This window comes from Podarcis bocagei (assembly GCF_964188305.1).
Source record: "Podarcis bocagei genome assembly, chromosome: 5".
In the NCBI taxonomy this organism is placed as follows: domain Eukaryota; kingdom Metazoa; phylum Chordata; class Lepidosauria; order Squamata; family Lacertidae; genus Podarcis; species Podarcis bocagei.
Window position 1 is genome coordinate 72,398,796 of NC_138129.1, and position 25,918 is coordinate 72,424,713.

General features: G+C 43.2%; 1 protein-coding gene across 1 annotated transcript; it reads right to left on the minus strand.

Annotated features, from left to right (window-relative positions):
• Nucleotides 1-6,739: 6,739 nt before the first annotated feature.
• Nucleotides 6,740-25,583, minus strand: SSX2IP (SSX family member 2 interacting protein). Its single transcript, XM_081195779.1, has 13 exons — nucleotides 25,448-25,583; nucleotides 24,599-24,762; nucleotides 24,226-24,426; nucleotides 22,012-22,122; nucleotides 20,592-20,727; nucleotides 19,780-19,855; nucleotides 19,489-19,666; nucleotides 17,945-18,101; nucleotides 16,913-17,040; nucleotides 15,785-15,958; nucleotides 9,200-9,311; nucleotides 8,777-8,897; nucleotides 6,740-6,998 (listed from the first exon to the last, which is right to left on the minus strand). Exons 1-13 carry the CDS (start codon nucleotides 25,488-25,490, stop codon nucleotides 6,827-6,829), a joined length of 1,773 nt encoding a protein of 590 aa, XP_081051905.1. The 5' UTR covers nucleotides 25,491-25,583; the 3' UTR covers nucleotides 6,740-6,826.
• Between the last annotated feature and the right edge of the window lie 335 nt (nucleotides 25,584-25,918).

Below are 25,918 nucleotides of genomic sequence, written 5' to 3' on the forward strand. Positions count from 1 at the left end.
CTGGGCGGCTTCCACCATATATAAAAGCAGAATAAAACATTAAAAATTAAAAACTTCCCTATAAAGGGCAACCTTCAGATGGCTCAGGGGTCAGAGAACTTCATACCCTCCAACATTTATCTGATGAAAATAGGGACGTCCTAAGGAAAAGCCAGACATTCTGGGATCAAATCAGAAATCGGGACGGCTTCTGTAAATCCGGGACTGTCCCTGGAAAATAGGGACACTTGGAAGGTCTGGGATGTTGGATTAGATGGGCCTTTGGCCTAATCTAGCAGTGCTCTTACTCTGCTATAATAATAATGTTATTATTTATACCTCACCCATCTGGCTGGGTTTCCCCAGCCATTCTGGGCAGCTTACATCATATTAGTATGTCCCTCTCACTCCACTGCAGCCAGAGCTGGGCCAAGGCATTTTGGCGCCTCAGGAGAACCCACTCTGCCAGGGAAGAAGGAGCGAGGGATGATCTACACTGAGAACAAGGGTGGGGGAAGACCAGCAGCACCTCCTCTTTGCAGTGGCGTAGCGTGGGTTGTCAGCACCCGGGGCAAGGCAAGTAATTTGCGCCCCCTAACCTGTGGATTTGCGCCCCCTAACCCTAACCCCCAGATGTTGTGCCCGGTGCGGCCTGCCCCCCTGCACCTCCCACGTTACGCCACTGCCTCTTTGCCCAGAGGCCATTGTAGAGGCAGCATTGTGGAGGGGGCTGCTGAGGAGGCAGCAGATGTGGCCTCCAAGGAATGCACCACAGCTGAGATTGCCACTGCGGCAGCAACAGGTGGTAATGCATTCCTTAGGGAATGGATCTTCTGTCCCTGAGGCAGTGACCTCACCTTGCCTCATGGTAAGAGGTAGCCTCCTTATGGAGAAGGTGCAGAGCTGTTTGATGGAGCAAGATCCTTTTCTTAACATGTTGAAAGTGGAGGGGCTGAGAAATACCAAAATATAAGAGCTGAAAGGTGTGGCACAGATAGATGGACAAGACCATGGAGGGCTTTGAAGGAGCCTGTGAAAGATCTGGGAGATGGCAAGAAACCTGTGCTGGGAGCTTCCTGGGGCATCCTGTAGTCTAGATCATCTCCTGTCTGAGGCAAAGGTCAAGATGGTGCTCTTGTTCAGAAGCCGGCTGGATTAGCAGTTGACTCTTACTTGAATATCTGCAGTCTCTTCCACCACTACTGAAGACAGCAGGTTAGGTTATGGGGAGCAGGTCAGGCACACAGCTCTGTCCTCTGTCCTCCATTGCTCCCCGCCTCATTGCATCTGCCGCCTGAGGCAGCTGCTTGACTCTGCCTAATGGTAGGACTGGCCCTGATCAGCGCAACACAATAATTATTTTGGCTTAAGTTCTGGACAGAGGCAAGAAGACTGAGGTGAGCTAATGGATTAACACAGAGGAGGAGGAGGTTGCAGGAGTCAAGGGTGAGGAATGAACAGGAGATGTCAGCTTGAATGGTTGGGTTTTTTTTAGAGGGGTGCTAAGGGAACAAGTGGCGGGGCATATTTTGCTATGTTTTAAGGAGAGAAGTGACAAAACTTGTTACAAGGAAATAGTGGCATTAGACATAGAGAAAGCCAAGTCAATGGTGTCATTCTCAAAAAGGATGGAGAGACGAGTGGAAGCCTTGTGCGTAAAAAGGAACGTTGTAGTTTGGGACATAATGAGTCCATACCCCACAACATTTCTTTGATGAAAATAGAGACGTCCTATTCCATAATAAAAATAATAATTTTATTATTTCTACACCGCCTACCTGATTTGGTTGCCTCAGCCACACTGGGCGGCTTCCAACATATATAAAAAACATAATAAAACTATACAGGACTGCAGTCAGATGTCACCTAAATGTTGTAGTTACTTAACGGCTTGGCTCAGGGGTTGCGTAACTCCATACCCTCCAACATTTCTCTGAGGAAAATAGGGACATCTTATCATACCCTCCAACATTTCTTGGATGAAAGTAGGGATGTCCTAAGGAAAAACAGGACATTTCAGGTTCAGGTCAGAAACCGGGACAGCTTTTGTAAATCCAGGACGGTCACTGGAAAATAGGGACACTTGGAGGGTTTGTGAGTCTGAGGCAGGCAGTGGACACACATTCAAGGTCCATGTTAAATGAAGGCAACTGCCCAGACCCACAGTCCAAGAATGTCCACCACTGACCATTAGCCATCCTGGCTGGAGCTGATGGGTATTGGGAATTCATCAACATCTTAAAGGAAGATTTGTGCAGTAACTTGTTGTTGTTGTTTTTCTAAAGAATGTACCGTACTTTAGATCTTCTACAGCATCCCCCCCCCCCAAAAAAAAGATCCATCAATAGTACTATTGCAAAAATATGAAGATACAGGCAGGGGAAAGGGGGTGAACAGATATTTACATGATTTTAAAATTTGATATTTAAATTCATAATCTGCCTCTCTGGGTTATTTTCCTCTTTGGCAACATTGCTGCAATTTGCATTTGCAGTGTGTCCTTTTATCACCGGTCACAGTGACCAAGGGATTACTTTTTCGTCTACAAAAATATTGACAGTGATGAGCAAATATTGTATCTTCCATGAATGCCAAGTTATGTAGGTTTCCAGAAGAAAGGGGTATTGGGGCAATAGCAGGTCAGTGAAAACTTTCTCTGTCCCCCCCAAAGGCAGGTCATTCCAGGGAAGCAAAGAACCAAGACAAGCCAGAGTCGTTTGTCCATCCAGCTTCATTGCAGCTGAATATAATTGCTTGCTGATTATTCAGTGTTAATAGTATGGCTAAATTAAAATTCCATCCCAATAGACAGGACTCCTGTTAGAAATATTCAACCTTTAAAATGAATGTTTTAACTGGTTGAATTAGTATCAAATGAGTTCCTTTATTAGATAGGAACATGTTGATCAGCAATTCCTGAAGGATCTCTCAGCTATTGCATGGGTAGGCAAACTAAGGCCCCAGGGCCAGATCTGGCCCAATTGCCTTCTAAATCAAGGCCCACAGACAGTCCAGGAATCAGCATGTTTTTACATGAGTAAAATGTGTCCTTTTATTTAAAATGCATCTCTGTGTTATTTGTGGGGCCTGCCTAGTGTTTTTACATGAGTAGAATGTGTCCTTTTATTTAAAAAGCATCTCTGGGTTATTTGTGGGGCATAGGAATACGTTCCTTTTCTTTTTTTGAAAATATAGTCCAGCCCCCCACAAGGTCTGAGGGACCGTGGGCTGGCCCCCTGCTGAAAAAGTTTGCTGACCCCTGAGCTATTGTTTCCAAGCACTGAAGGTGAAAACAAGGGGCTGGTGTCTCGTGCTTAAAATTTACTTCTTAGCATTGATATTGGCTCTGAAGAAAGCCTGAAATGGATGTAAGAGTCCAACTGGAATATTTTGATCGAAGACCATTGGTAGAATTCTATGTGGTTAAATTTCCCATTTAAATCGATATAATCTAGTATGTGGGAACAAGCATTAAAAACAGAGGTCATATATCATTTTTGCACTGTGAGACAGCTTCAACTGACGATCTCTAATTCAAGGTTGTGTAAGGAACCAGGATCATTCCAGCATATGTGGTGGACGTTAAAAAGAAAGGTACCGTATTTTTTGCACCATAACACTCACTTTTTTCCTCCTAGAAAGTAAGGGGAAATGTCTGTGCGTGTTATGGAGGGAACGCCTACGGGTGGCATGCCTACGGATTTTCCTCCTCTAAAAACTACGTACGTGTTATGGTCAGGTGCGTGTTATAGAGCAAAAAATACGGTAGGTTGCAGTTTTGTACTGGGGTCTTTGCAGAAATTACTAAAATGCCTGGACAGCAACTACTGAAATCTCTGGAACTGGTGGAGTTAAAGATTTTTTTTCAAAACAACATGGATTGCCATTTCAAACCCCTAATCATAGAATCACAGAGTTGGAAGAGACCACAAGGGCCATCGAGTCCAACCCCCTGCCATGCAGGAAACACCATCAGAGCACTCCTGACATATGGTTGTCAAGCCTCTGCTTAAAGACATCCAAAGAAGGAGACTCAACCACCAATGGGCTGTCTTCTTGTAGCTACCTGGCTGGTTGTTGCTCAATATTGGAATACTGGAAGTTGCCACATTAGCTAATGGTTATTAAATGGCTTGGCAAGTCTCTCTGGTGGGAGAAGTAACAAATATGTCTGGTTAAAGGAGCGAAATATAAATATACTTTTGTGACAAACTGGCACTCTTTTATTGTTTATACAAGCAAAGGTGAGAAATTAAGACTTTCTGGCTGCTGTGAACATTCTGTACTTGAATTTTAGAGCTGTAGCCCACAACATCTGCAGGGTCATACGTCCTCCACCTCTGGACTAAAGTGTGACTAATTTACAGCGACATCCTACACGTCGATTCAGAAGCAGGCCCCATTCAGTTCATTGGGGTTTACTCCTGGGTTAATTGGATATAGGAGTGCAATCTCAGACTGTAATTCTTAGTGGGGTGGACTGTTGTTGTCGATTTATATACTGCCCTTCATCCGTAGATCTCAGGGAGGTTCAAAATGTAAAATTGCAATATAAAGCCCACCAAATACATAATAAAAATAAGAACAAAGGGAAACCAATAATTCCCCCCTCCCACAGATTTGAAAGGCCATAGGAGATTAATCAGCCAGAGGCCTGGTTCAAGAGGAACATTTTTGCCTGGTGCCTAAAGGTGTATTATGAAGGCGCTACTCAGGCCTCCTTGGGGAGAACATTCCACAAGTGGGAAGCCACTGCAGAAAAGTCCCATTCTCATGTTGCTACCCTCTGGGTTTTTCGTGGATGAGGCTCATGAAGGGCCTCAGATGCTGAACGTAGGGCCTGGGTAGGTTCAAATGGAGAAGCATTATTGCGGTCCTGAGCCATTGAAGGTTTTATAGGTCAAAACCAGCCCTTTGAATTGGGCTCTGAAACTAATTGGCTGCCAGTGCAGCTGGACCAGGATTTACATTATATGCTCTGTGTCTTGCTCCTGTAAGCAACCAGGCTGCTGAATTCTGCACCAGCAGGTTTCCAAGCTGTCTTCAGAGGCAGCCTTATGTATAACATGTTGCAGGATTCTAACCTTGAGGTGTGTGGAGCAATGGATTGCCAACTGTATCTGAAATCCTACCAGCACTTGCTGGCTAAGTTAGAAGATGTGACGGGGGGTTGAGGTGTCTTCACTCACCTGTTTCCATTTACCTTCTGTGTTTATCAAGTTTGCAGATTATCTGAGAATGACCTAAACTGAAAGTTTGACTGATGTCAGTGTTGTGTTGGCAAGTTGGGGAGCTGACAGGTCAAGAGTGTCAGTTGACCTGTCAACAGATTGCCCGTTGTTTGATCACTGTCAAATATTCTCAAGCATTCCATGAAGCCAAGAATGTCACTGTGTCAAAAGCAGGCAATGTGCTTTTTTTATTTAATGTTCTGAATAAGGAGCTTCCCTGAGCACGATGATGGGTGATGTAGCTGCCTTTCCCCCACACTGGAGGGTGAGGCACATCCACAACACTCTGCTGCCTTGTCTTTTGTGGTGCTCTTTCAAGATGTGGGTGTTATTTTGTGTTACAAGTCGCACCCTCACAACTGCTATTCCAAATGTGGCCATTGGCCCAATACGATGAGTGACCTCTGCAGTAGGCATATGCCTGCATGCACACCATTTAAAAAGTGTATCGGGTCTTCTCTCATGTAGAAGAAATAATTTTGTGTGAATTGGCCCCAAGTCTTACATTTTAGAAACCCCAGAAACTTGCAAAAAGAATCGCAAAGTTCTTATTTGTTTTGCTAAAATGCATTACATAATGCAAACTGTGTAGCAGGGAGATACCGCAACGCCTTTTCACGGAAAGAATCAATTCTAAAAATTATATTGCATACAAATAAACACAACTTTGATTCTTCAAGCATAGATTCATGAGCTGACGAAACACTTAATGCTTAGCAGTTAGAATTCAGAGGCCAGATGGAAGACCCTGGGCAAGCCAGAGGGAGCTCCATCGTAACCTACCTCCGATTTGGTACAGTGCTTCCAATTGATAAATAAAACACCAGAATCCATTCATCTGTATTTTGTAGAATACGCTTATTACATTTATTTTGCAGATGCATTTTAAGGTTCTTTTTCTCTGAGTATTAAAAAAAATCCCCCATCTGTAAACATAGTTATCACAATTAAAAAAAAAAAAAACACCTCTGTGACAATTGGCATGTAAAATACTATGATTTTTTGGGACCTGTGAATTTAATTTCATGGCATTGACACGTTATCGTGTGTGTGTGTGTGTGTGTGTGTGTGTGTGTATCCATCTATGTGCAAGCTAATACCTTGCTTTTTAATTTATGAAAAGAGGTAATCCCAAAGTCACACAATAAATATAGAACCTGCCGTGTTAATCACCTGCAATATGCTGTACATTCAAGTTGGGGGGGGAGAGTTTCAATGCCAGTTACACTTGAGACGCAAGTGAATATTCCCCCATACTAGTGCTAAAAGCACTACTAGTACCTGAAGTAAAAAATACAATTTCACTATCAGAAGATTCAAACATTCCTTCCGTTCAAGAACGTCTTCTGTTCTAAGAATATAATCTGTTTCAAGACATAGATTTTTAAACAGCCTTTCAAAAGGGTACAGACAGGAAAGGTCCAAAATGAGGGCTGGGATGGGGGGGGGGAGAATCCTTAAAAAGCCACACATACAGCACAACCGCTATCAATGTCCGCTGATTGATTCCATGAAAAACAAACACCCTGTTTCGCCAAACGAAAGTTTATGGACACATCCAGTTAAGCAAAGAGAGAGAGAGAGAGAGAGAGAGAGAGAGAAAGAGGTCCGAGAATCTAAGGCAAGTTATCTATGTGCTCTGTGCATAAGTTTGCTGGCAGTAGCATGTGCAAGCTGTCCACATCGTCTTGCGCAACGGGACTGGCATCAGTAGTCTGCATCTTCCTCAACTGTTCCTTTCTAACCTGGCTTGGCTTTCGGTCATCGGGCGTTTTATCCAGAGGAGCACTTGAGGCGAAGGAGAAACAGAAACAAGAAGAGAGGGTCAAGCGCGTTAATTTGGAGGAGGAGCCCTGGCTCACGCAATTTATGACACCTCCCCCAAGACAGGCACCGTTTACCAATTCTATACGGCAATTATATATGGCAATGTACCATTGGGTTCTTCATTTTCTACCTCCATGGTGCAAGGAATGGCCCATGCCAAGCAAAACACAGGGCTGGTGGGATACAATCGGCTTGGTCTACGTTGTGTAGACTTGCCCTGCCCTGAACAATTCCAACGACAGCTCTATGGCCAGGTGTGCGACAATAAACTTGAGGGCCGCTGATGGGAGTTTCTGGCCGAAAATGTATGACACCATTGTTAAAACAGCTGCACTGACTGCCCATTTACCACCAAGCCAGGTTCAAGGTTCTTGTATTGATTTACAAGTCCCTGAACAACTTAGGTCCACTCCAAGGCAACTCAGGGAACACCCTGAACCCTTATATCACAGCTCAGTCACTGAGACCCTATGCAGGAGCATTGCTGACCGTTCCCCAAGCTGATGAGGTTCGTGTGACAACAAGAAGAAACCAAGTTGTGTCATTGGCCCAGTATTGTGGAATACTCTGTCAATAGAGATTCATCGGGCGCCTTCTGTGACAACTTTTAAATGCCTGCTGAAAACCTTTTTAGTCTGCCAGGCTTCCTGTGCAGGCAATTATCAGTACTCCCCCCCCCCCAATGGTTTGTTGATGCTTGTTTTAAACTCTTTTGTTATTGTATATCTTTTTAATGTTGTAAAACCACTTTCATGTGATTTAGTGGTATTTAAATACTATTATAAGTAAATACAGTAGTACCGCAGAAGTCAAACGCCTTGTGAGTTGAACATTTTGGCTCCCAAACGCTGCAAACCCGGAAGTGAGTGCTCTGGTTTTCAAAGGTCCTTTGGATCCCAAACGTCTGAAACGGGTTCCGATTGGCTGCAGGAGCTTCCTGCAGCCAATCGGAAGCCGCGCCTTGGTTTCCAAAAGTTTTGGAAGTCGAACGGACTTCCGGAATGGATTTCGTTCGACTTCCAAGGTACGACTGTAATGAAAAATTAACTTATGTTGGAATGCCCCAATTCATTGCAGAATTAACCCATCTCCCCGTCAGACAAGTTCTTGCAAGACCTTGTGAGATTGGAAAACTGTTAGGGAGGGGTTGTATTATATTTACTATTATATTCATACCCCACCTTTCCTGAAACGAGTTCAGAGTGGCAAACGTGGGTCACCCACCTTCCCATTTTAGCCTCACAACAACCCCCCACTTGGGCTGAGAGAAGGCAACTGTCTCAAGACCATCCAGTGAGCCTCATGGCTGAGTGAGGATTTGAACCCAGGTCTCTCAGACCCTAATCCAACTGTCTAACCATTATACTTGTTGAAGCCAGGAAACAGCTAAGAACAGATTACATAAGAGAAAGAACAAGGGTGCCAACTTGAATAAATATTGTGGGGGCCCAGGGAAGCATAACCAATCACACACACCCCATTTGGGAATGCCCATAAATTTTATTGGGGGCCAGCCCCCTCAAATATTTTATTGTGGGGGTGGAAGCCCCCACAGCCCTTAGGAGTTGGCTCCTATGCAAGAGAACAATTATTACACAGAGTCAAGTGATTCTAACATCTCTTGGAACAAACATCTAATCCAAAAACTTCTGAGGTTCGTGAATATTTCTACCACAGCCTGTTAACTTTTTAATGCTGTAGGGAAGGGGAGGTAAAAGTGATAGAATAAACGCGGATACCTGTTCTCAAGGATATGCAGAGCTGCCTGACAAACATCTGAGAATTTGGAGGCATTGGTCATGTGGTTCAGTTTCTTTTGGCGATACCTGAAATTTGCTAATGGATAATCCGAGTCGGTACCTGCAAAACAAATGTTGCTTCTTAGGAAACAATAATGCCAAATGCTGTCAGAGCCGGGAAGCTACTAGAGGTTTGTTGGTGCAGCGTGCAGTTCATTAGGAAGCAAAATAAAATCATTGCAGTACACCGCCTTGTCCTTTATCATGTCCTTTACTTACACTAAGTGCATACAACAGAAATCCAGTGAACAATATTGCACTTATCACCACAAATTTAGTCGTAGAGATTTACAGCTAAAGGTAGGCATTTCTGCTGTTAAAGGGAGAATGAGTTTGTGAAGAGTTTTTTTATAAAAGTCTTACTTCCCCAGAAGGCACTTTGAGGTTTCGCGTGATCGCATTTATTTTGGTCAGGAGTCATACTCAAGAACTGTTGCTTCAGCCAAGTCCCGCGATCCTCCTCAAATGCCTTCCTCTACACCAAGAGAAAACCCAAAATTACCATAACAAATCAACATACATCTTGGCACTATACTTAATAAATTAATTGAACGCAGGCTGTTAAAAAAGATCATAACATTGGCCTTCACCTGGAGGTCCCCTTCTGCTTTGGTTAGTAGAGGTGGGTTATCTCCCACTCACACAGGAAAACATGGACCATGCAACTTCAGGTACTGAACCTAAGCTTTCCCCACCCCACCCCCATAAGTTTCACATCATGGCCAAGTCTGCAGCAGAAAAAGCAATTTAATAATGCACGTAATGACCTGCCTATAGGAGACCATGAAAGAGCCTCCTGCACAATTTGATAGCCAATTTAAGCTTAATACATCTGCACCCCAAATCAGAAATGAGCTTCCCTGCAAGTACCAACATTCCATTCTCTGTTTGGTGAAGGAGTTCTCCCAAGATGGAATACGTAACAGGCTGGGTGGGCAAGTGGCTGTTTACAAAGGGAGGACAACTCTGGGCTGAAAACACTGCCTACGGCAGCGGTTCTCAACCTGTGGGTCCCCAGATGTTGTTGGACTACAACTCCCGTCATCCCTGACCACTGATCATGCTGGCTAGGAATGATGGGAGTTGTAGTCCCACAACATCTGGGGACCCACTCAACACTGGCCAATGTGGAGATGCCTTAGTCCTGATTGTAGCATCTTGTGAAGGTGCTTATCCAAGGACCAAGTTGCTGCCTGGCAGCTTTCCAGGATGGCGGCAGCCACACTGGTGGAATGTTCACCTCCTATGTTCAGAGGTGTTGGGATTTGCTGTGCTTCACAGGCCAAAGCTAAGCAGGCTTTGGTCCACCTGGCAATTGCAGGGCTGGTGACCTTTTCCCCCAAGGAGGTGAGATGGAAGGAAACAAAGAGATTGTCTCTCTGAATGATGTGTACGGTAATTTGTGCCAGGTTTTGCTCAGCAGCCAGAGAACATTTGGGGCAACAGAAAAGGTTCAGGACATAGAATCATAGAATCATAGAGTTGGAAGAGACCACAAGGGCCATCGAGTCCAACCCCCTGCCAAGCAGGAAACACCATCAGAGCACTCCTGACATATGGTTGTCAAGCCTCTGCTTAAAGACCTCCAAAGTAGGAGACTCCACCACACTCCTTGGCAGCAAATTCCACTGTCGAACAGCTCTTACTGTCAGGAAGTTCTTCCTAATGTTTAGGTGGAATCTTCTTTCTTGTAGTTTGGATCCATTGCTCTGTGTTCGCTTCTCTGGAGCAGCAGAAAACAACCTTTCTCCCTCCTCTATGTGACATCCTTTTATATATTTGAACATGGCTATCATATCACCCCTTAACCTCCTCTTCTCCAGGCTAAACATGCCCAGCTCCCTTAGCCGTTCCTCATAAGGCATCGTTTCCAGGCCTTTGACCATTTTGGTTGCCCTCCTCTGGACACGTTCCAGTTTGTCAGTGTCCTTCTTGAATTGTGGTGCCCAGAACTGGACACAGTACTCCAGGTGTGGTCTGACCAGAGCAGAATACGGTGGCACTATTACTTCCCTTGATCTAGATGCTATACTCCTATTGATGCAGCCCAGAATTGCATTGGCTCATGTCAAGTTTGTGGTCAACCAAGACTCCTAGATCCTTTTCACATGTACTGCTCTCAAGCCAGGTGTCACCCATCTTGTATTTGTGCCTCTCATTTTTTTTGCCCAAGTGCAATACTTTACATTTCTCCCTGTTAAAATTCATTTTGTTTGTTTTTGCCCAGTTCTCTAATCTGTCAAGGTCGTTTTGAAGTGTGATCCTGTCCTCTGGGGTGTTAGCCACCCCTCCCAGTTTGGTGTCATCTGCAAATTTGATCAGGATGCCCTTGAGTCCATCATCCAAGTCGTTGATAAAGATGTTAAATAAGACCGGGCCCAAGACAGAACCCTGTGGCACCCCACTAGTCACTCTTCTCCAGGATGAAGAGGAACCATTGATGAGCACCCTTTGGGTTCGGTCAGTCAGCCAGTTACAAATCCACTGAGTGGTAGCAGAGTCAAGACCGCATTTTACCAGCTTCTTTACAAGAATATCATGGGGCACCTTGTCAAATGCCTTACTGAAATCAAGGTAGGCTATATCCACTGAGTTCCCTTCATCTACCAGGCTTGTAATTCTGTCAAAAAATGAGATCAGGTTAGTCTGACATGACTTATTTTTCAGAAATCCATGCTGACTATTGGTAATCACAGCATTCCTTTCTAGGTGCTCACAGACTGTTTGCTTAATGATCTGCTCCAGAATCTTCCCTGCTATTGATGTCAGACTGACTGGGCGGTAATTATTTGGGTCCTCTCTTTTCCCCTTTTTGAAAATAGGGACAACATTTGCCCTCCTCCAGTCTGCCGGGACTTCGCCTGTTCTCCAGGATTTCTCGAAGATGACTGCCAGTGGTTCTGAGATCACATCTGCCAGTTCTTTTAATACTCTTGGATGCAGTTCATCTGGCCCTGGAGACTTGAATACATCTAAACTAGCCAAATATTCTTGTACTGTCTCCTTAGTTATTCTGGGCTGTGTTTCCTTTGCTGAATCATTTGCTCCAAATTCTTCAGGTCGGGCATTGTTTTCTTTATCGGAGAAGACTGAGGCAAAGAAGGCATTGAGGAGTTCAGCCCTTTCTGTGTCCCCTGTTTGCATTTCACCATCTTCTCCTCTGAGTGACCCCACTGTTTCTTTGTTCTTCCTTTTGCTACGAACATACCCATAAAAGCCTTTTTTGTTGCTTTTAACCTCTCTAGCAAGCCTGAGTTCATTCTGTGCTTTAGCTTTTCTGACTTTGTGTCTACACGTGCTGGCTATTTGTTTGAATTCCTCTTTGGTGGTTTCCCCCCTTTTCCATTTTTTGTACACATCCTTTTTTAATCTTAATTCAGTTAAAAGTTCTTTAGATAGCCACCCTGGCTTCTTTAGGCACCTTCCATGTTTCCGTCTCATTGGTATTGCCTGACGTTGTGCTTTTACTATCTCCCTCTTAACGAACTCCCAGCCATCATGAACTCCCTTTCCTTTTAGTATTGCTGTCCATGGGATCTCACCCAGCACTTCCCTAAGTTTTATGAAGTCGGCTTTCTTAAAGTCAAGAAATTGAGTCCTAGTATGCTTGGCTGCTCCTTTCCGCTGTATAGTAAACTTCAGAAGAGCATGATCACTCGCGCCTAATGATCCTTCCACTTCTACCCCACTAACCAGGTCATCAACATTGGTTAGGACCAGATCTAAAATGGCTGTTCCTCTTGTTGCTTCTCCCACTTTCTGGACAATGAAGTTGTCTGCAAGGCCAGTGAGGAATCTGTTTGACCTTATGCTCTTGGCTGAGTTTGACGTCCAACAAATATCCGGGTAATTGAAGTCCCCCATTACTACTATCTCCCTTCCTTTTGCATGCTTGGCCATCTGTTCCAGGAAGGCATCATCTATGTCCTCCGTTTGGCTTGGGGGTCTATAGTAAACTCCCACAATGAGGTCTCTGTTATTCTTCTCTCCCTTAATTTTGACCCAAATGCTCTCACATTGGCTTTGAGGTTCTAAATCTTGGATCTCTTCACAGGTATACACATCCCTGACATATAACGCCACTCCTCCTCCTTTCTTGTCTGGTCTGTTTCTCTGAAATAGATTGTATCCCCCCATTATTACATTCCAATCGTGGGACTTATCCCACCAGGTTTCAGTGATGCCTATTATGTCATATTTAGTTTGCTGTACCAAGAGCTCAAGCTCATCTTGTTTATTTCCCATGCTTTGCGCATTAGTGTACAGACATTGAAGTCCATTAATCATTCCCCCGTGTCTCTTATTTAAGGATTTTTTCCTCCCACCACTAGGTCCGCATGCTGTTTGCTCCATTTGGTCTATGACATTTGGATGATCATCTTCATTAATTGATAGACTCCTACCTTCAGGAGCACTGTCTCCCTCCCCCACATTAGTCAGTTTAAAGCCCTCCTAATGAGGTTTCTGAGATTTTTGGCAAAAACATTCCTCCCAACCGTTGTGAGGTGCAGCCCATCACTTGCCAGAAGTCCATCTTCAAGAAACTGCAGTCCGTGATCTAAGAATCCAAACCGTTCCTGTTTACACCATTTGCGAAGCCAGCTGTTCACTTCCACTATTTTCCCCTCTCTCCCTGGGCCACGTCGTTCAACTGGGAGGACAGACGAGATGACAATTTGTGCATTTAGTTGCTTCAATTTCCTGCCGAGAGCCTCGTAGTCTCTTTTGATCTTCTGGAGGCTATTGCTTGCAGTGTCATTGGTTCCCACATGAACCAAGAGGAAGGGGTATTTGTCAGTGGGTTTTATGATTCCTTGCAGTCGTTCAGTTACATCTTGGATCTTAGCCCCGGGGAGACAGCACACTTCCCGAGACATCTTGTCAGGCCCACAGATCACTGCTTCTGTTCCCCTCAGTAGGGAATCCCCTATCACCACTACACGCCTCCTCTTGGGTTTGGTCGGGGTTCTTCCGTGAGCTGTCCGTTCCAAGGTCGCCTGCACATTCCCTGAGGACTGACTTTGCTGCTCGTCTTCATATACCTGATCGACTGTAATGAGGGAGAGATCCTCAAATGGAGTCTGCTCTTCGTCTTCCATGCTAGGGGAGAGGACCTCAAAGCGATTGTGTATTTCTAAACAATCAGAGTGAACCCTGGGCCTCCTACTTCTTTGAGTCACGTTTCTCCATATATCTGGCTCCTGTGTTGATGAACTAGCCTCCTTCTCAGGGGAGTCCCCTGTCTCCTCCTTGGTGGGGACGGTGTGCTCTGTTGCTTCCAAGAAGAGCTCCAGCTCTCTAATTCTTTGGAGCGTAGCTACACGTTCCTCCAGTTGCTGGACTTTGTCTTTTAAAAGGGCAATCAACATGCAATTGCTGCAGGTGAAGCTGCCTGCAACCTTTGGCAAGATGGCAAACATTGCGCAGGAATCGCAGGCGACTGCAGCTGTTCCCTCCCCTTCCATCTTGAGATCGTGTTGTTGGGGGTGGCTACAGAGGTCCTCCATCATAAAAAGCTTGAAGACAGGACAAATAACTTCGCCCACAAAAAAAAACCCTAGGTCTCCCCCAACAAACGTTTGAGACTAGCTCCCCTAAATCTAAAAGATGGATATAACTGCGCGCGCCGCTAGGCGCGCGCCGCTGCCCTACAAACTCTGATAAGCTCCTCCCACAGCTAATCCCCTGCCTCAACAGAAACCCTGCCCCCTCTGACCTTTACACAGGGAAAAGAGCTAATCAGCCACAAGAAACACACACACACAAGAAAACCCTTTTTGCTCCTTCTTCAACTGCTGCCCTACAAACTTGAGCAAGCTCCTTTGAAAAATGTCCTGTGAAATATGGTGTCGACTTCAAAGATGAAAGAAGGATCTGACCTAAGGACTATTCTGCTCTTATGAAAAACACATGAGTTGATCATAGTCTTCTAACTTGAAGGACGCAGAAGCTTTAACATCACGGATTTTCATAGGTTCAAAGGATTATAAGGCAAAAGGAAAGAAGAAATGAAAGAGGGAGAGGATGCCTGAGAACAAGCAGCAAAGAGAGAATTTGGATCCACTCTGAGCAAGCGCAGGAAAGAGTGAGAAAGGAGCTTCTAAGAGATGCTTAGTTAAAAGAAGAAGAGGAGGAGGAGGAGGAGTTTGGATTTCATATCCCGCTTTATCACTCCCCAAAGGAGTCTCAAAGCGGCCAACATTCTCTTTTCTCTTCCTCCCCCACAACAAACACTCTGTGAGGTAAGTGAGGCTGAGAGACTTCAGAGAAGTGTGACTGGCCCAAGTTCACCCAGCAGCTGCATGTGGAGGAGCGGAGACGCGAACCCGGTTCCCCAGATAACTTGTCTACCGCTCTTAACCACTACACCACACTGGCTCACTGGATCTAAACTCACACAACCTCTGCTTTCCTGTAGAAAGAGGAATAGAAAAAATTTGCTTGCGTACCTCCCACACTAAACAGAGAAGGAATGCTATCACAAAGTTTTAGAGCTTTTGCAGAGCTTCACCTGGAACTATGGTGCTGCTGAGCACAAACTGTAAGCATTTAAGAGCATCCGAGGTAGATCAGGTCCATGGCTCTTCTAGCTCAAAATCCCCTAGGCCAACCCAGGGGAACCCGCAAGCTGTAATACTTGGATGGTTGGAATTAGAACCAAAGGCTGACCAGACATCATACAGCAGGCATGTTTTAGTGGGGGGTGCACATCTATAAATACAAATAGATAAATGCAAAGAAGCTGTAGCTAGCTGCAGCTCCCTTAAATATGCCCTGCCTGCTTTTGCTTTCAAACATTTGAGTGTTCATTCTGTGGTAAACAGTGGACACAATATGAACAAGGCCTGCGACACAGATCAGCTCTAGTTCCCGGTAATTTGATTTACCTGAGAAGCACAGAAAAAGGCTGCTCTCCAGCCTTAGAAAGCACAGAATCATTTTGAGTACCTCAAGTCCTAGCCTGATAGCAGCCTCTGTAAAACTTTTGCGCTCTCTCTCAAAGTTCTTCTTCTGTTCCCGGAACAGTTTCCACTCCTCCTTCAGCCTCTCCTTTTCTTCCAGCAAGTAACAGTCCTTTAGCAACATATTGGTGTCATCATCACATGGAGAAGTTAGCTGCTGCTGCACGTAAGTACGGGGGGAAATGAGAAGTGATTATTTGGAAGCTACTACCTGGGCCAAAATGAAGTTATATTTAGTTGCCAGAAAAAGTCAAAATAAACTTGACAATGATAATTAACTAGGTGTTCTACTAGGCCAAAAAGTCAGAAAAGCATGTGTTGGTGGAAAGGAGGAATCTATAAAGTGAACTACTGAGCATAAGAAAAAGAGTCCATTTCAATTCAGCTGCTCTGTACTTGGAACATTATGTAACCTGCAGCATGCACAAAAAGTTCTAAAACTAGTCAATTCAAAGTGCAAGGAAGCAGGGCAGCTAGAGTTTTGTTTTCCTTGCCCTCCTTCCTAAAATTAGTTCTGAAGCACACCAGGATACAAAAGCCTGCATAACCCCCTTCAGGAATTTGTGGCCTTGTTCTTTTCCATTTGTGCCAGGATCCAACAATGCAAAGGCAAGGCAGACTTCTTAAAATAATGTTAAAATGTGTACGTTTTAAAACTGTTTGTAGATCTGTATTATTATTATTTAAGTGCTACAGATCTAAAAGAGCATGAGGAAATTGTTAAGTAGAAAGCTAAGGCTGAACTACCGTATTTTTCGCTCTATAAGACGCACTTTTCCCCTCCTAAAAAGTAAGGGGAAATGTGCATGCATCTTATGGAGCGAATGCAGGCTGTGCAGCTATCGCTGAAGCCAGAAGAGCAAGAGGGATCAGTGTGCACCGATCCCTCCTGCTCTCCTGGTTTCAGGGATAGCCACGCAAAGCCTCTTGAGCGCAGCCGGAGCACTCCTGCCTCTTCGCTCAGGAGGCTTTGTGTTGCTTTCTTGTTTCTTGTTTTCCTCCTCTAAAAACTAGGTGCATCTTATGGTCGGGTGCGTCTTATAGAGCGAAAAATGCGGTGCTTGATACCTCTTGCACACTTCATCTAAGACCATGTATCTGATAAGATGCTTACCTGTAAGAGCTGCTGCTGAGTTTTCACCATCTCTTTGCACTGCTGAATTTCCAACTGCAGCCTCTCGACTTCTAGCTCATGGCTCTCTCTTGAGATTGTATCTTTCTCATTCGGTGACCCAGAATGCACTGCAAGTTTGAAAAGTGCCTTCTGTTAATTTCTGCCTTTTTATTAAGAAATAGTTACTGAATTTGTTCTAGAGGAGAAAAATCTAACTCTACAAAGAATCGACCGTTTTTAATAGAAGTCAATAAATTCTGGAGGTGTTGCAGCACAGATCATACTCACCAGTCCTCTGTATAATGGAAATGGAGAAAACCAACACTCAGCTGTCTGTTAAATTGCTCAGGTTCTCTGGGGCTACATGGACTCACTTAGTCATTAGATAAATAGCCAGCATTTATTTCAAAGCAATTTGCCAAAAGTCCAATGAAGGCATTAGCAAGGCTCCAAAAGACTTGAATGGAATCAGAATGTGATTGTTTACTTAATGTACAAAGGGGGGTGGGAATGGGCACTGGATATTACCGAGTTTGTTAGGGGCTGTAATATATAGAAGGGGAAAACTTGAGAGATGGAAAGCAGAAGAACCCAAAATGCCTGAAAATACAGGATAACAGAAGTGCTATTCTCAAAACTTCTACAACTGAAAGAACTGAGATAAAGTGTTTGAGGACAAAGGGAGACCAAGAATTTTCCATTAAAGTCAAACCTGCTAATAATGCTTGTGTGATTATGAATTAAGTGATTTGTAAATAGACAATGGTGTAAGTCCCCCCCCCCAATTCCTGAAGGGCATAACGAAATTTTTCTGTCATAATATATCTGAAATAAAATGATTGTACTAAATGCAACTTTCTTCTAGCTGTTCCCCTGTAGTAAGGAAAATCCAGTTTCTATTGCCTGAGATGTTTTGTAGTGAGTGATCACAGCACCACTAGAAAACAGTATTAAATAGGTATTTCCATAGCAAGTGCTCAACCAACATTACAGAAGGATTAAAGATGTCACAAGTATGATGCAGATCTCTACTTTTACCTTGGTTGTCCAGGTTTTCAACATGATTTTTCAGCATTCTCCACTGTTTCCGAATGCTGTTAGCAAGCTGTTCACGCACTGTTTCACAAGAAAGTTCCCACACATTCTCTTTATTTGCTTCTCCAGAGTCCTCCTCCATGTCTGAGAGAACCTGAAAGGAAATGCCTACTTTAGAACATATCCATGAAGCAACAGTGGTTTCCAAAAGTGTATGAGCTAATTGTGGGGTTGTTTGGTTCATGTTATCCTACTTTTAATACTGTCGATTTAGTTTGTGTTTTAACGTAGATGGTTGACTGTAAATATTTTGCTTTTAGTGCTCCTCTCTATTTTGAGAACTTTTTTTGAGTTGAAAAACAAAGATAAATCTTCAAACAAATATACATAAGTTATGGTTACAACATTATGCTTTCCAGCATAGGCTATTCATCTACACAGCTATTTATATGCACAATGTGTACACCTCCTCTAGAAAACCGCTTAAATAAAAGGATATTTCCGTAGCCTTTAACCAGCATCTCCTACCAGTTAAGGCAGCTCAGAATTCTAAAATCCAGTTTTTCTGGACATGATCCACTCAGAACTGGTTGTGAAATTGCATTGGCTCCAAAAACTTTTTTAAAAAACATGTTTTTGTCAAATATACTGCAAATGCAGTTGAAAAGGCAGCATAGAACATTTCAGGAAAATAGTACCTTGATCATCTTTTTTTAAAATAAACACACACACAAAATATAATTCTTCAAAGAAGATACATTAATTCAGTCCCCAAGAATCTCCCAATTTCTCTCGTGCTTTAAGCCTGCCACCCTAAGTCACTAGTTCCAATCCTATAAACCAGGGTGTTTCTTGTGGCAAAATAAAGCGATAACTCCATCTATTGAAAGTAAAAAAGAATGACACAATGTGTTCAATTGTTATAGTGTTAAATGTTATGAAGACGGTCAAGTGATGCTTTAATAACTATGGAAGCAGTGAAAGTAACTGGCAGATACAGGCGCACAGAGTAGATAGAATAATAAGGGGAGTCAAATACCAGGGCAGTTTAGCTAGAGTTAATCTGTTTTGCAAATCTAATCTAGCTCTGAGGTTTGTGTAATAATGGGAAATATTTTTTAAAATGAAATGCTGCTGGCAGGAATTTAATTTCTGGTTTAAGAGCAACAATTCCCACATGCCCAAGTTAATGAAAACACACCCGTATATATAAACTATGCTCTCCCACAAGGAACAGAAATCTGCTATTCCTGTCTTGCAGAAAATAAAACATGTGGAGTTAGAGCCTGACTATGGCACATTCTGAAGTCAACAGGAGAAGTTAGGTTATTTATGACTAATTCCCATTGATTTCAACAGGACTGTATAGTTATCTTAGTTCGGAACTACTCAAGTAGCACCTGGTGGAAGATGCAAGTCTAACCATTTAAAAGATGAATCGCAGAAGACAAAAGTGAGAAACAATTCATACGATCTCATGATACAACACCTTACGGTGCAATTTCGTTTTTGTGTGTGTGTCTGTGTGTGTTAAAACTTACAGTTCCATTGCCATCTTCAGACTTCTCCTTGGGTTTCTGCTTCTGTGATGGAAGGAGAGAGATTATCTCCTTCTTCATTTGCTGAAGCAGCTTTTTGAGCTCAGCATTTTCTATCAGAAGCTGTTTCTGACGCTGTTCATACTCGTTTAAGAGAGCTTTGAACATCTCCTCTTCATTTCTGAAAGCAGAACACGCATAGTAACTAAGCATGAAAAATGCAAAAATAAAACTGTGTCGTGAGCAAAAATAAAGCAGTAAAAGCTCTTTATCATTAGACGGTGACCAGCTCACCTCGCTTCTGTTTTCCCAGTTCTCCATGCACCTCTCTTGCCATCAACTCTACCTACATAGTTTAGAACATCCATGGCTGCAAGAAGGAGAAATTAAAAACACATTTCAGACACCCTAGAAGATGCCAATTGACCATACATTTTGTATTGCATTATGCTGTGTGAATACAGAAGCCCAAGTGAGTGAGACTGTGTCATTACACTGTCCACTTTCAGCCTCATGCAGATGGACATTGGCAAGTTGGCACTGGTTGTCGTCCTTGCTATGTCCGAACCTAAACATACCAGAAACATCCAGTGCCGTCTACCTGCCAACCCCGAGTTAGGCTTCATATCAAGTTAGGTTCTGAGAAAAGCAATATACAGTCATACCCTGGATCCCAAACACCTTGGTACTCGGATGTTTTGGCTCCCCAGCTCCGCAAACCCAGAAGTGATTGTTCCGGTTTGTAAACATTCTTTGGAATCCAAACGTCCGACGGGGCTACCACAGCTTCCAACTGGCTGCAGGAGCTTCCTGCAGCCAATCAGAAGCTGCACTTTGGTTTCCAAACGTTTTGGAAGTCGAACGAACTTCCAAGGTACAACTGTACTGTGTTTCTTCGAAGGTGCCACTTTTCCTGCACTATACATCATGATGTTTGGACAATGCAACCTGAGGAACAGTCCCTAAACTGCCAGAATTTACCAAAATTTAGGAGTTTCCATGCCTATCAGTTTGGAAACAAAAAAGGAAATGACTGATAAATTAAAACTAGAATGGGGAACAAAACTGACCAGCCCCACCCCTAGAAAAAGATTTAGAAGACATACTCATTTTTTTATCTTTCTTGTTCATAAGAAGTTGATGAAAGCGCTCCTTCAGTTTGTTGTATTCTCTTTCTTTCCTCTTCATATCATGATTGTACTGGGTGGCTCGACTTGCAACAATGTTTTGTAGTTTCTGTACCTACAAAATGCATATTTTTAAAGAAAAGATTACTCTTGATTTTGAATTAAAATTCCTGCCTAATATGAAACTGCTTAGGTCAGTATTTCTGCTATTGATGCAGCCAGAAATTCCAATTATTGGTTTGGATGCAATTGTGTCACTGCTTCTGGAAAGCTCTTTGATACAGTGGAAGCTTCCTTGAGCCAAATAAAAGGGGAGGGGTGACCCACAAATTCTCTTTTGCCTACACAACCTTCCCTACTGTTCCAAGGAGTCCTTCAAAGTAAGGTTACCAGATTATTTTCAATGAATCTGGGGACACTTCTCAACTTCAATGGCTTTTGTATGGGGTCTGATTTGTAAATCCAGGGACTGTCCCCAGGAAACAGGAACGTCTGGTAACCTTACTTCAAAGCTATTGAGCAGATTCAGAATGAAAAACTAAGATGCTAATAACGTTAAATCACCTCTATTTCATTTCAGAGTTAATAATCGTGAAAACAACTTGATTACCTGTGGTATGAAACTGCAGATGCAGTGCAGAGTTTCCTAGAAATGTGTTTATTTAACACAAAATAGGTGGGCTGCTGGGTTGAGTAAAGGTAAAAGGTAAAGGACCCCTGGACATAGTCAAAGGTGACTATGGGGTGTGGCGCTCATCTTGCTTTCAGGGTGAGGGAGCCGGCGTTTGTCCATAGACAGCTTTCCAGATCATGCGGTCAGCATGACTAAACCACTTCTGGCACAATGGAACACCGTGACGGAAACCAGAGCACATGGAAACATCCTTTACCTTACCACCACAGCAGTATCTATTTATCTACTTGCACTGGCGTGCTTTCAAACTGCTAGGTTGGCAGGAGCTAGAACAGAGCAACGGGAGCTCACTCCATCGCGGGGATTCGAACCGCCAACCTTATGACCGGCAAGCCCAACAGGCTCAGTGGTTTAGACCACAGCACCACCCGCATTGAGTATGCCAGCTCTAGCCCCTGGTCACGTCACCTTCCAAATTGCGGAAGGCAACCATGTGTACTTGTGTGGGAAGCTTTCACATTTTAGAACCCCAGAAAATCAGCAGCCAGTGCTGGTCAGTGATGATGGGAGTTGTAGTCCATCACCATCTGGAGGGCTATAGCTTCCACACCGTCAATTACACAAGCCTGCTGCAAACACAGGTTTCAACAACTCCACCCCTAGGGAATTTCCTTTTAAATGAAAGGCTGGCAATATTTTTTTAAAGTTCACTCAGTCTAGCAAAAAATATCGATGCCACTGCCATCAACGTACAGGCTGACTAACCTCATCTTTTTCCGTTTTTAGCAACTGGTGTAGATTCCTGTTTTTGCATTGCAACTGCCTGTCTCTTTCTTGAAGTCCAACTATTTCTCTTCTAGAGGCCTCCAGCTGCTCCTGTTTAAAAAAAAAGAGGGGGAGAGGAAGTGACCCACAATTCACTCTCACAAGTTTACCTGAAACACACAACTGGCTGCTGCCAAACTACTGAGATTGTAGTGTTCGGTCACAGAAACAAACACTTAGTACTAAGCGATTGGCTTCTATTAGTCTGAACCCCAGGGCATTAGCACAACAGCTTACCTTCACGGAATGCATTGAAATCAAGTTCTATGTTCTTCTGTATTTTAATGAAGTTGTTCAATTTGCCTCCAACCTGCAGACCTGGAATAAGGAGGGACTAATCCTAGTTGCGACCCTGCGCGTTGCACAGCACACTCTGCCTTCTGGAATTAATTCATTAACACAAGGCTAGAAGTGGTAAGGCTGAGAGTCATTTATACTGCATGCAAAGTGTGCTGTGTTAACCATGCTGTGTTAAAGAGAGAGCCACCAGGATATCTACCATAGCAAGTGGTTTTTTAAAAAAGAGAGAGAGATGACCATGCTCATATAGCGATAAAAGTGCCATGAGTGCCTGCATAAAATGGCTGGCACAGGCAGCAAAAAAATAAAAATAAAATATAAATGTTCCAGTACTCCATACCCGTCAATATTGTTGCAAAAAGGCCCTGGCTGTAGCGCTGCTCTGAATTAAATAAAGTGCACTGCTATGAAGACCCAACCAAAAGGATATGGCAGTAAAAGGCCCCCTGATGTGAAATGCAACTTCAAGAATTTGCTCTAATCGCTATGAGTTTTTCATGTGATATACTCTTAAAAAAATACATGCCTATATTGTGGCACACAGAGAAGCTAAATGTTGCGTCCATGACAAGGCTGAACCGAGTTCCCTTACAAAATACTGAGGGCATTCTAAGTAAGTCGGCTGACATAAAAGCGCACATTTAAAATATTCTATTTACCTGCAATATTAAATCCAAATTCTACTTCAGAAGATAAATAGAAATCAGACCAGGTGATCAGCTCGGTATCTCAGAATAATCTTCGCCTACTGTATGCTACTAAGCCCAATTCAAGGAGTTAGCATTAAAAGCAAAATGACTCGGGGCACAAATATTTGAAAGAGCAACCTCTTCCTATTTGTGCCCCTTGTGCTAAGGTTATCAGGAAAGGCCCCTCTCGCTGTTCATTTCTTAGGGAGCAATCACTGCACAATGGCATGAGAAATCACCTTCTCTAAGATGGCACCCTGTTTATGGAACTCCCTCCTCCTTGGAAAACAGTTTGAACCATCATTAATCTTTTGGTGCCAATTAAACACTGAGTTGCCTGGGCTTTAAGAGGGGGTTGATCCGAGGTGGACAGTGGTAAATGGTTGGTTGTCCGCTTGGACTACTGCAATGCGCTCTACGTGGGGCTACCTTTGAAGGTGACCCGGAAACTGAAATTAATCCAGAATGCGGCAGCTAGACTGGTGACTGGGACTGGCCGCCGGGACCACATAACACCGGTCCTGGGAGATCTGCATTGGCTCCCAGTACGTTTCCAAGCACAATTCAAAGTGTTGGTGCTGACCTTTAAAGCCCTAAACGGCCGCAGTCCAGTATATCTGAAGGAGCGTCTCCACCCCCATTGTTCAGCCCGGACACTGAGATCCAGCGCCAAGGGCCTTCTGGCAGTTCCCTCATTGCGAGAAGTGAAGTTACAGGGAACCAAACAGAGGGCCTTCTCAGTAGTGGCGCCCACCCTGTGGAACACCCTCCCTTCAGATGTGAAGGAAATAAGCAGCTATGCTATCTTTAAAAGACATCTGAAGGCAGCTCTGTTCAGGGAAGTTTTCAATATTTAATGCTGTACTGTTTTTAACACTTGATTGGGAGCCGCCCAGAGTGGCTGGGGAAACTCAGCCAGATGGGTGGGGTATAAATAATAAATTTATTATTATTATTATTATTATTACTACTACTACTACTACTACTACTACTGTTGTTGTTGTTGTTGTTGTTGTTGTTGTTGTTGTTGTTGTTGTCTGCTGTCATGCTGCATTCTGATATGTTGGTGGCGTTTCAATGAATTTTATGGCTGTAACCTGCCATGGAATCAAGAGCAAACGAGCAATCCAAATAAAATAAAACAATTAATAATAAAATGTTGCACCTTTAACTTAGTATAGCTGTTCTGCAGGTGGTCCATGTCGCTACCCAGTTTTAGATGCTGGGTTTCTGTTTCTTCCTGAGCTCGCAGAGTCTTGCGCTGAAGCAGCAGCATGTCATTCACACAGTTTAAAACCGATACCACGTTTAACTCTTTGCCTCTGGAGTCTGCATAAAGCGAAGGGAAGCCCAGCGTGGTCAGCTCCTAGTGCAACAGAACAAATTCCTTTTAAACCAATCTCTGGCAACATTCAGGTCTTTATCAAACAGAGTACTATTTCTGCCATAAGGAGCAAATGGTGGGTGGGTGGGAGGGAGTGGCACATTCATTCCTCAAAAAGCATGCTTATATTTGCTACACAATTAAGTCAATTTACCCTGTTAAGATAGGAGAGGCTCTGTTCAACATTCTCTTCTGTGCAGAAGGCACTGAAAAAGCTGTGCGCACTTTTGGACAAAGGCAGTGGTGAGCAATGCACTTGCTGTGCACTTAAGCTTGAGGGGGACATGTTTCTGCCTGAGGTATACCAAGTGATATTATCTGGAGAGGAAAAAGCAAAATATTACAAAAATATTACCAATCGTTTTTGTTTTACTCAAATATGTATACCCATGATCAGAGACCATTCAATTGGTTTCAAGGCAAGTGTAATTCCTGCGTAACAAAAATAAACAATACACAATTGAAGAATTTGGATGACTAACCAATGGCAGCTAAACGTTGGAAACCGAGAGCTATGACATCCAGCAAGCTAATTATAAGAACAATTCCAAAAGATTTGTGGCAATATCTCTCACTGTGAAGCTTTGCATCTGATTAAATAACGAATGTGCTTTCCTTCTTTCTTATGTATAATCAATACGAGTGACCTTGTAGATACCGTATCTTATACCTCAACTTTCCCCAACAAAGCTTACTACGTTAGTCACAACATTCTGAACATACAATACATTACAATAAATTTACTGTTGATTGTTAGATGGAAATACTTAGCTACCTCTATATATATATATATCTCTCACAATTCTGCAAAAACCAACTTTCTTCAGCAAAACCTATTAGAAGCAGTTACATAGTTATGCATTTCCATTTTAAAGATTAATTTAACTATTTTGTATACAGACGGTCAGTCTCGACTATCAACTGCTAAGATCTTTTAATAATTATAATCAACTCTTCCTGCATTAAGACATCCAAAATTTAACTTATGACTTCAATAATTCACCTGGGGACAGTTCTGGCACTGTAACAGTGTTCCAATCTCCCATAGCAACTAACGCATCCAGAGAAACAGATCAACTGCTTCAGCAGAGAAGCATTATGAGCCACTGCGGGTTAAATCTCCTACGTAAGCATCTCCTAAAATAGCAAGAACGTTTTAGATTAACGTGAGTATTTAAATCAAATGAGAGGCTAAAGCAGGCACAGAAGGCATTCTATGTATGTTAGAAGCCACACTCTTTGATTTTCAGATCCATGGGCCTGGCTAACTGTTCATAAATGCATCACCATGCAGAGGTTTGCGATAGTTAGGTAAACCTCAAGTTACAAATCAATACTTAATCATCCATGTGAAGAAAAGGAAAAGTAACAGGGTTGCATTAGACAAATTGCCTTATCATCCGTGTATGGCAAATGTGATCTTATAAGCAATGAAAGCGTTTTATACATAGGAAGTTTATCAATATGCAATCAC

Bases quoted from the DNA above. Each gene is read 5' to 3' on its own strand.
- SSX2IP (XM_081195779.1), bottom strand. From the start codon at position 25,490: ATGGGAGATTGGAACACTGTTACAGTGCCAGAACTGTCCCCAG. The intron at 20,728-22,011 runs GTTAGTCAGCCT...TGCATTTTGTAG, and splicing joins TAAAAACGGAAAAAGATGAG to GTACAGAAACTACAAAACAT. The intron at 18,102-19,488 runs GTAAGTTTTAAC...ATTTCCTTTCAG, and splicing joins CTGAAGATGGCAATGGAACT to GTTCTCTCAGACATGGAGGA.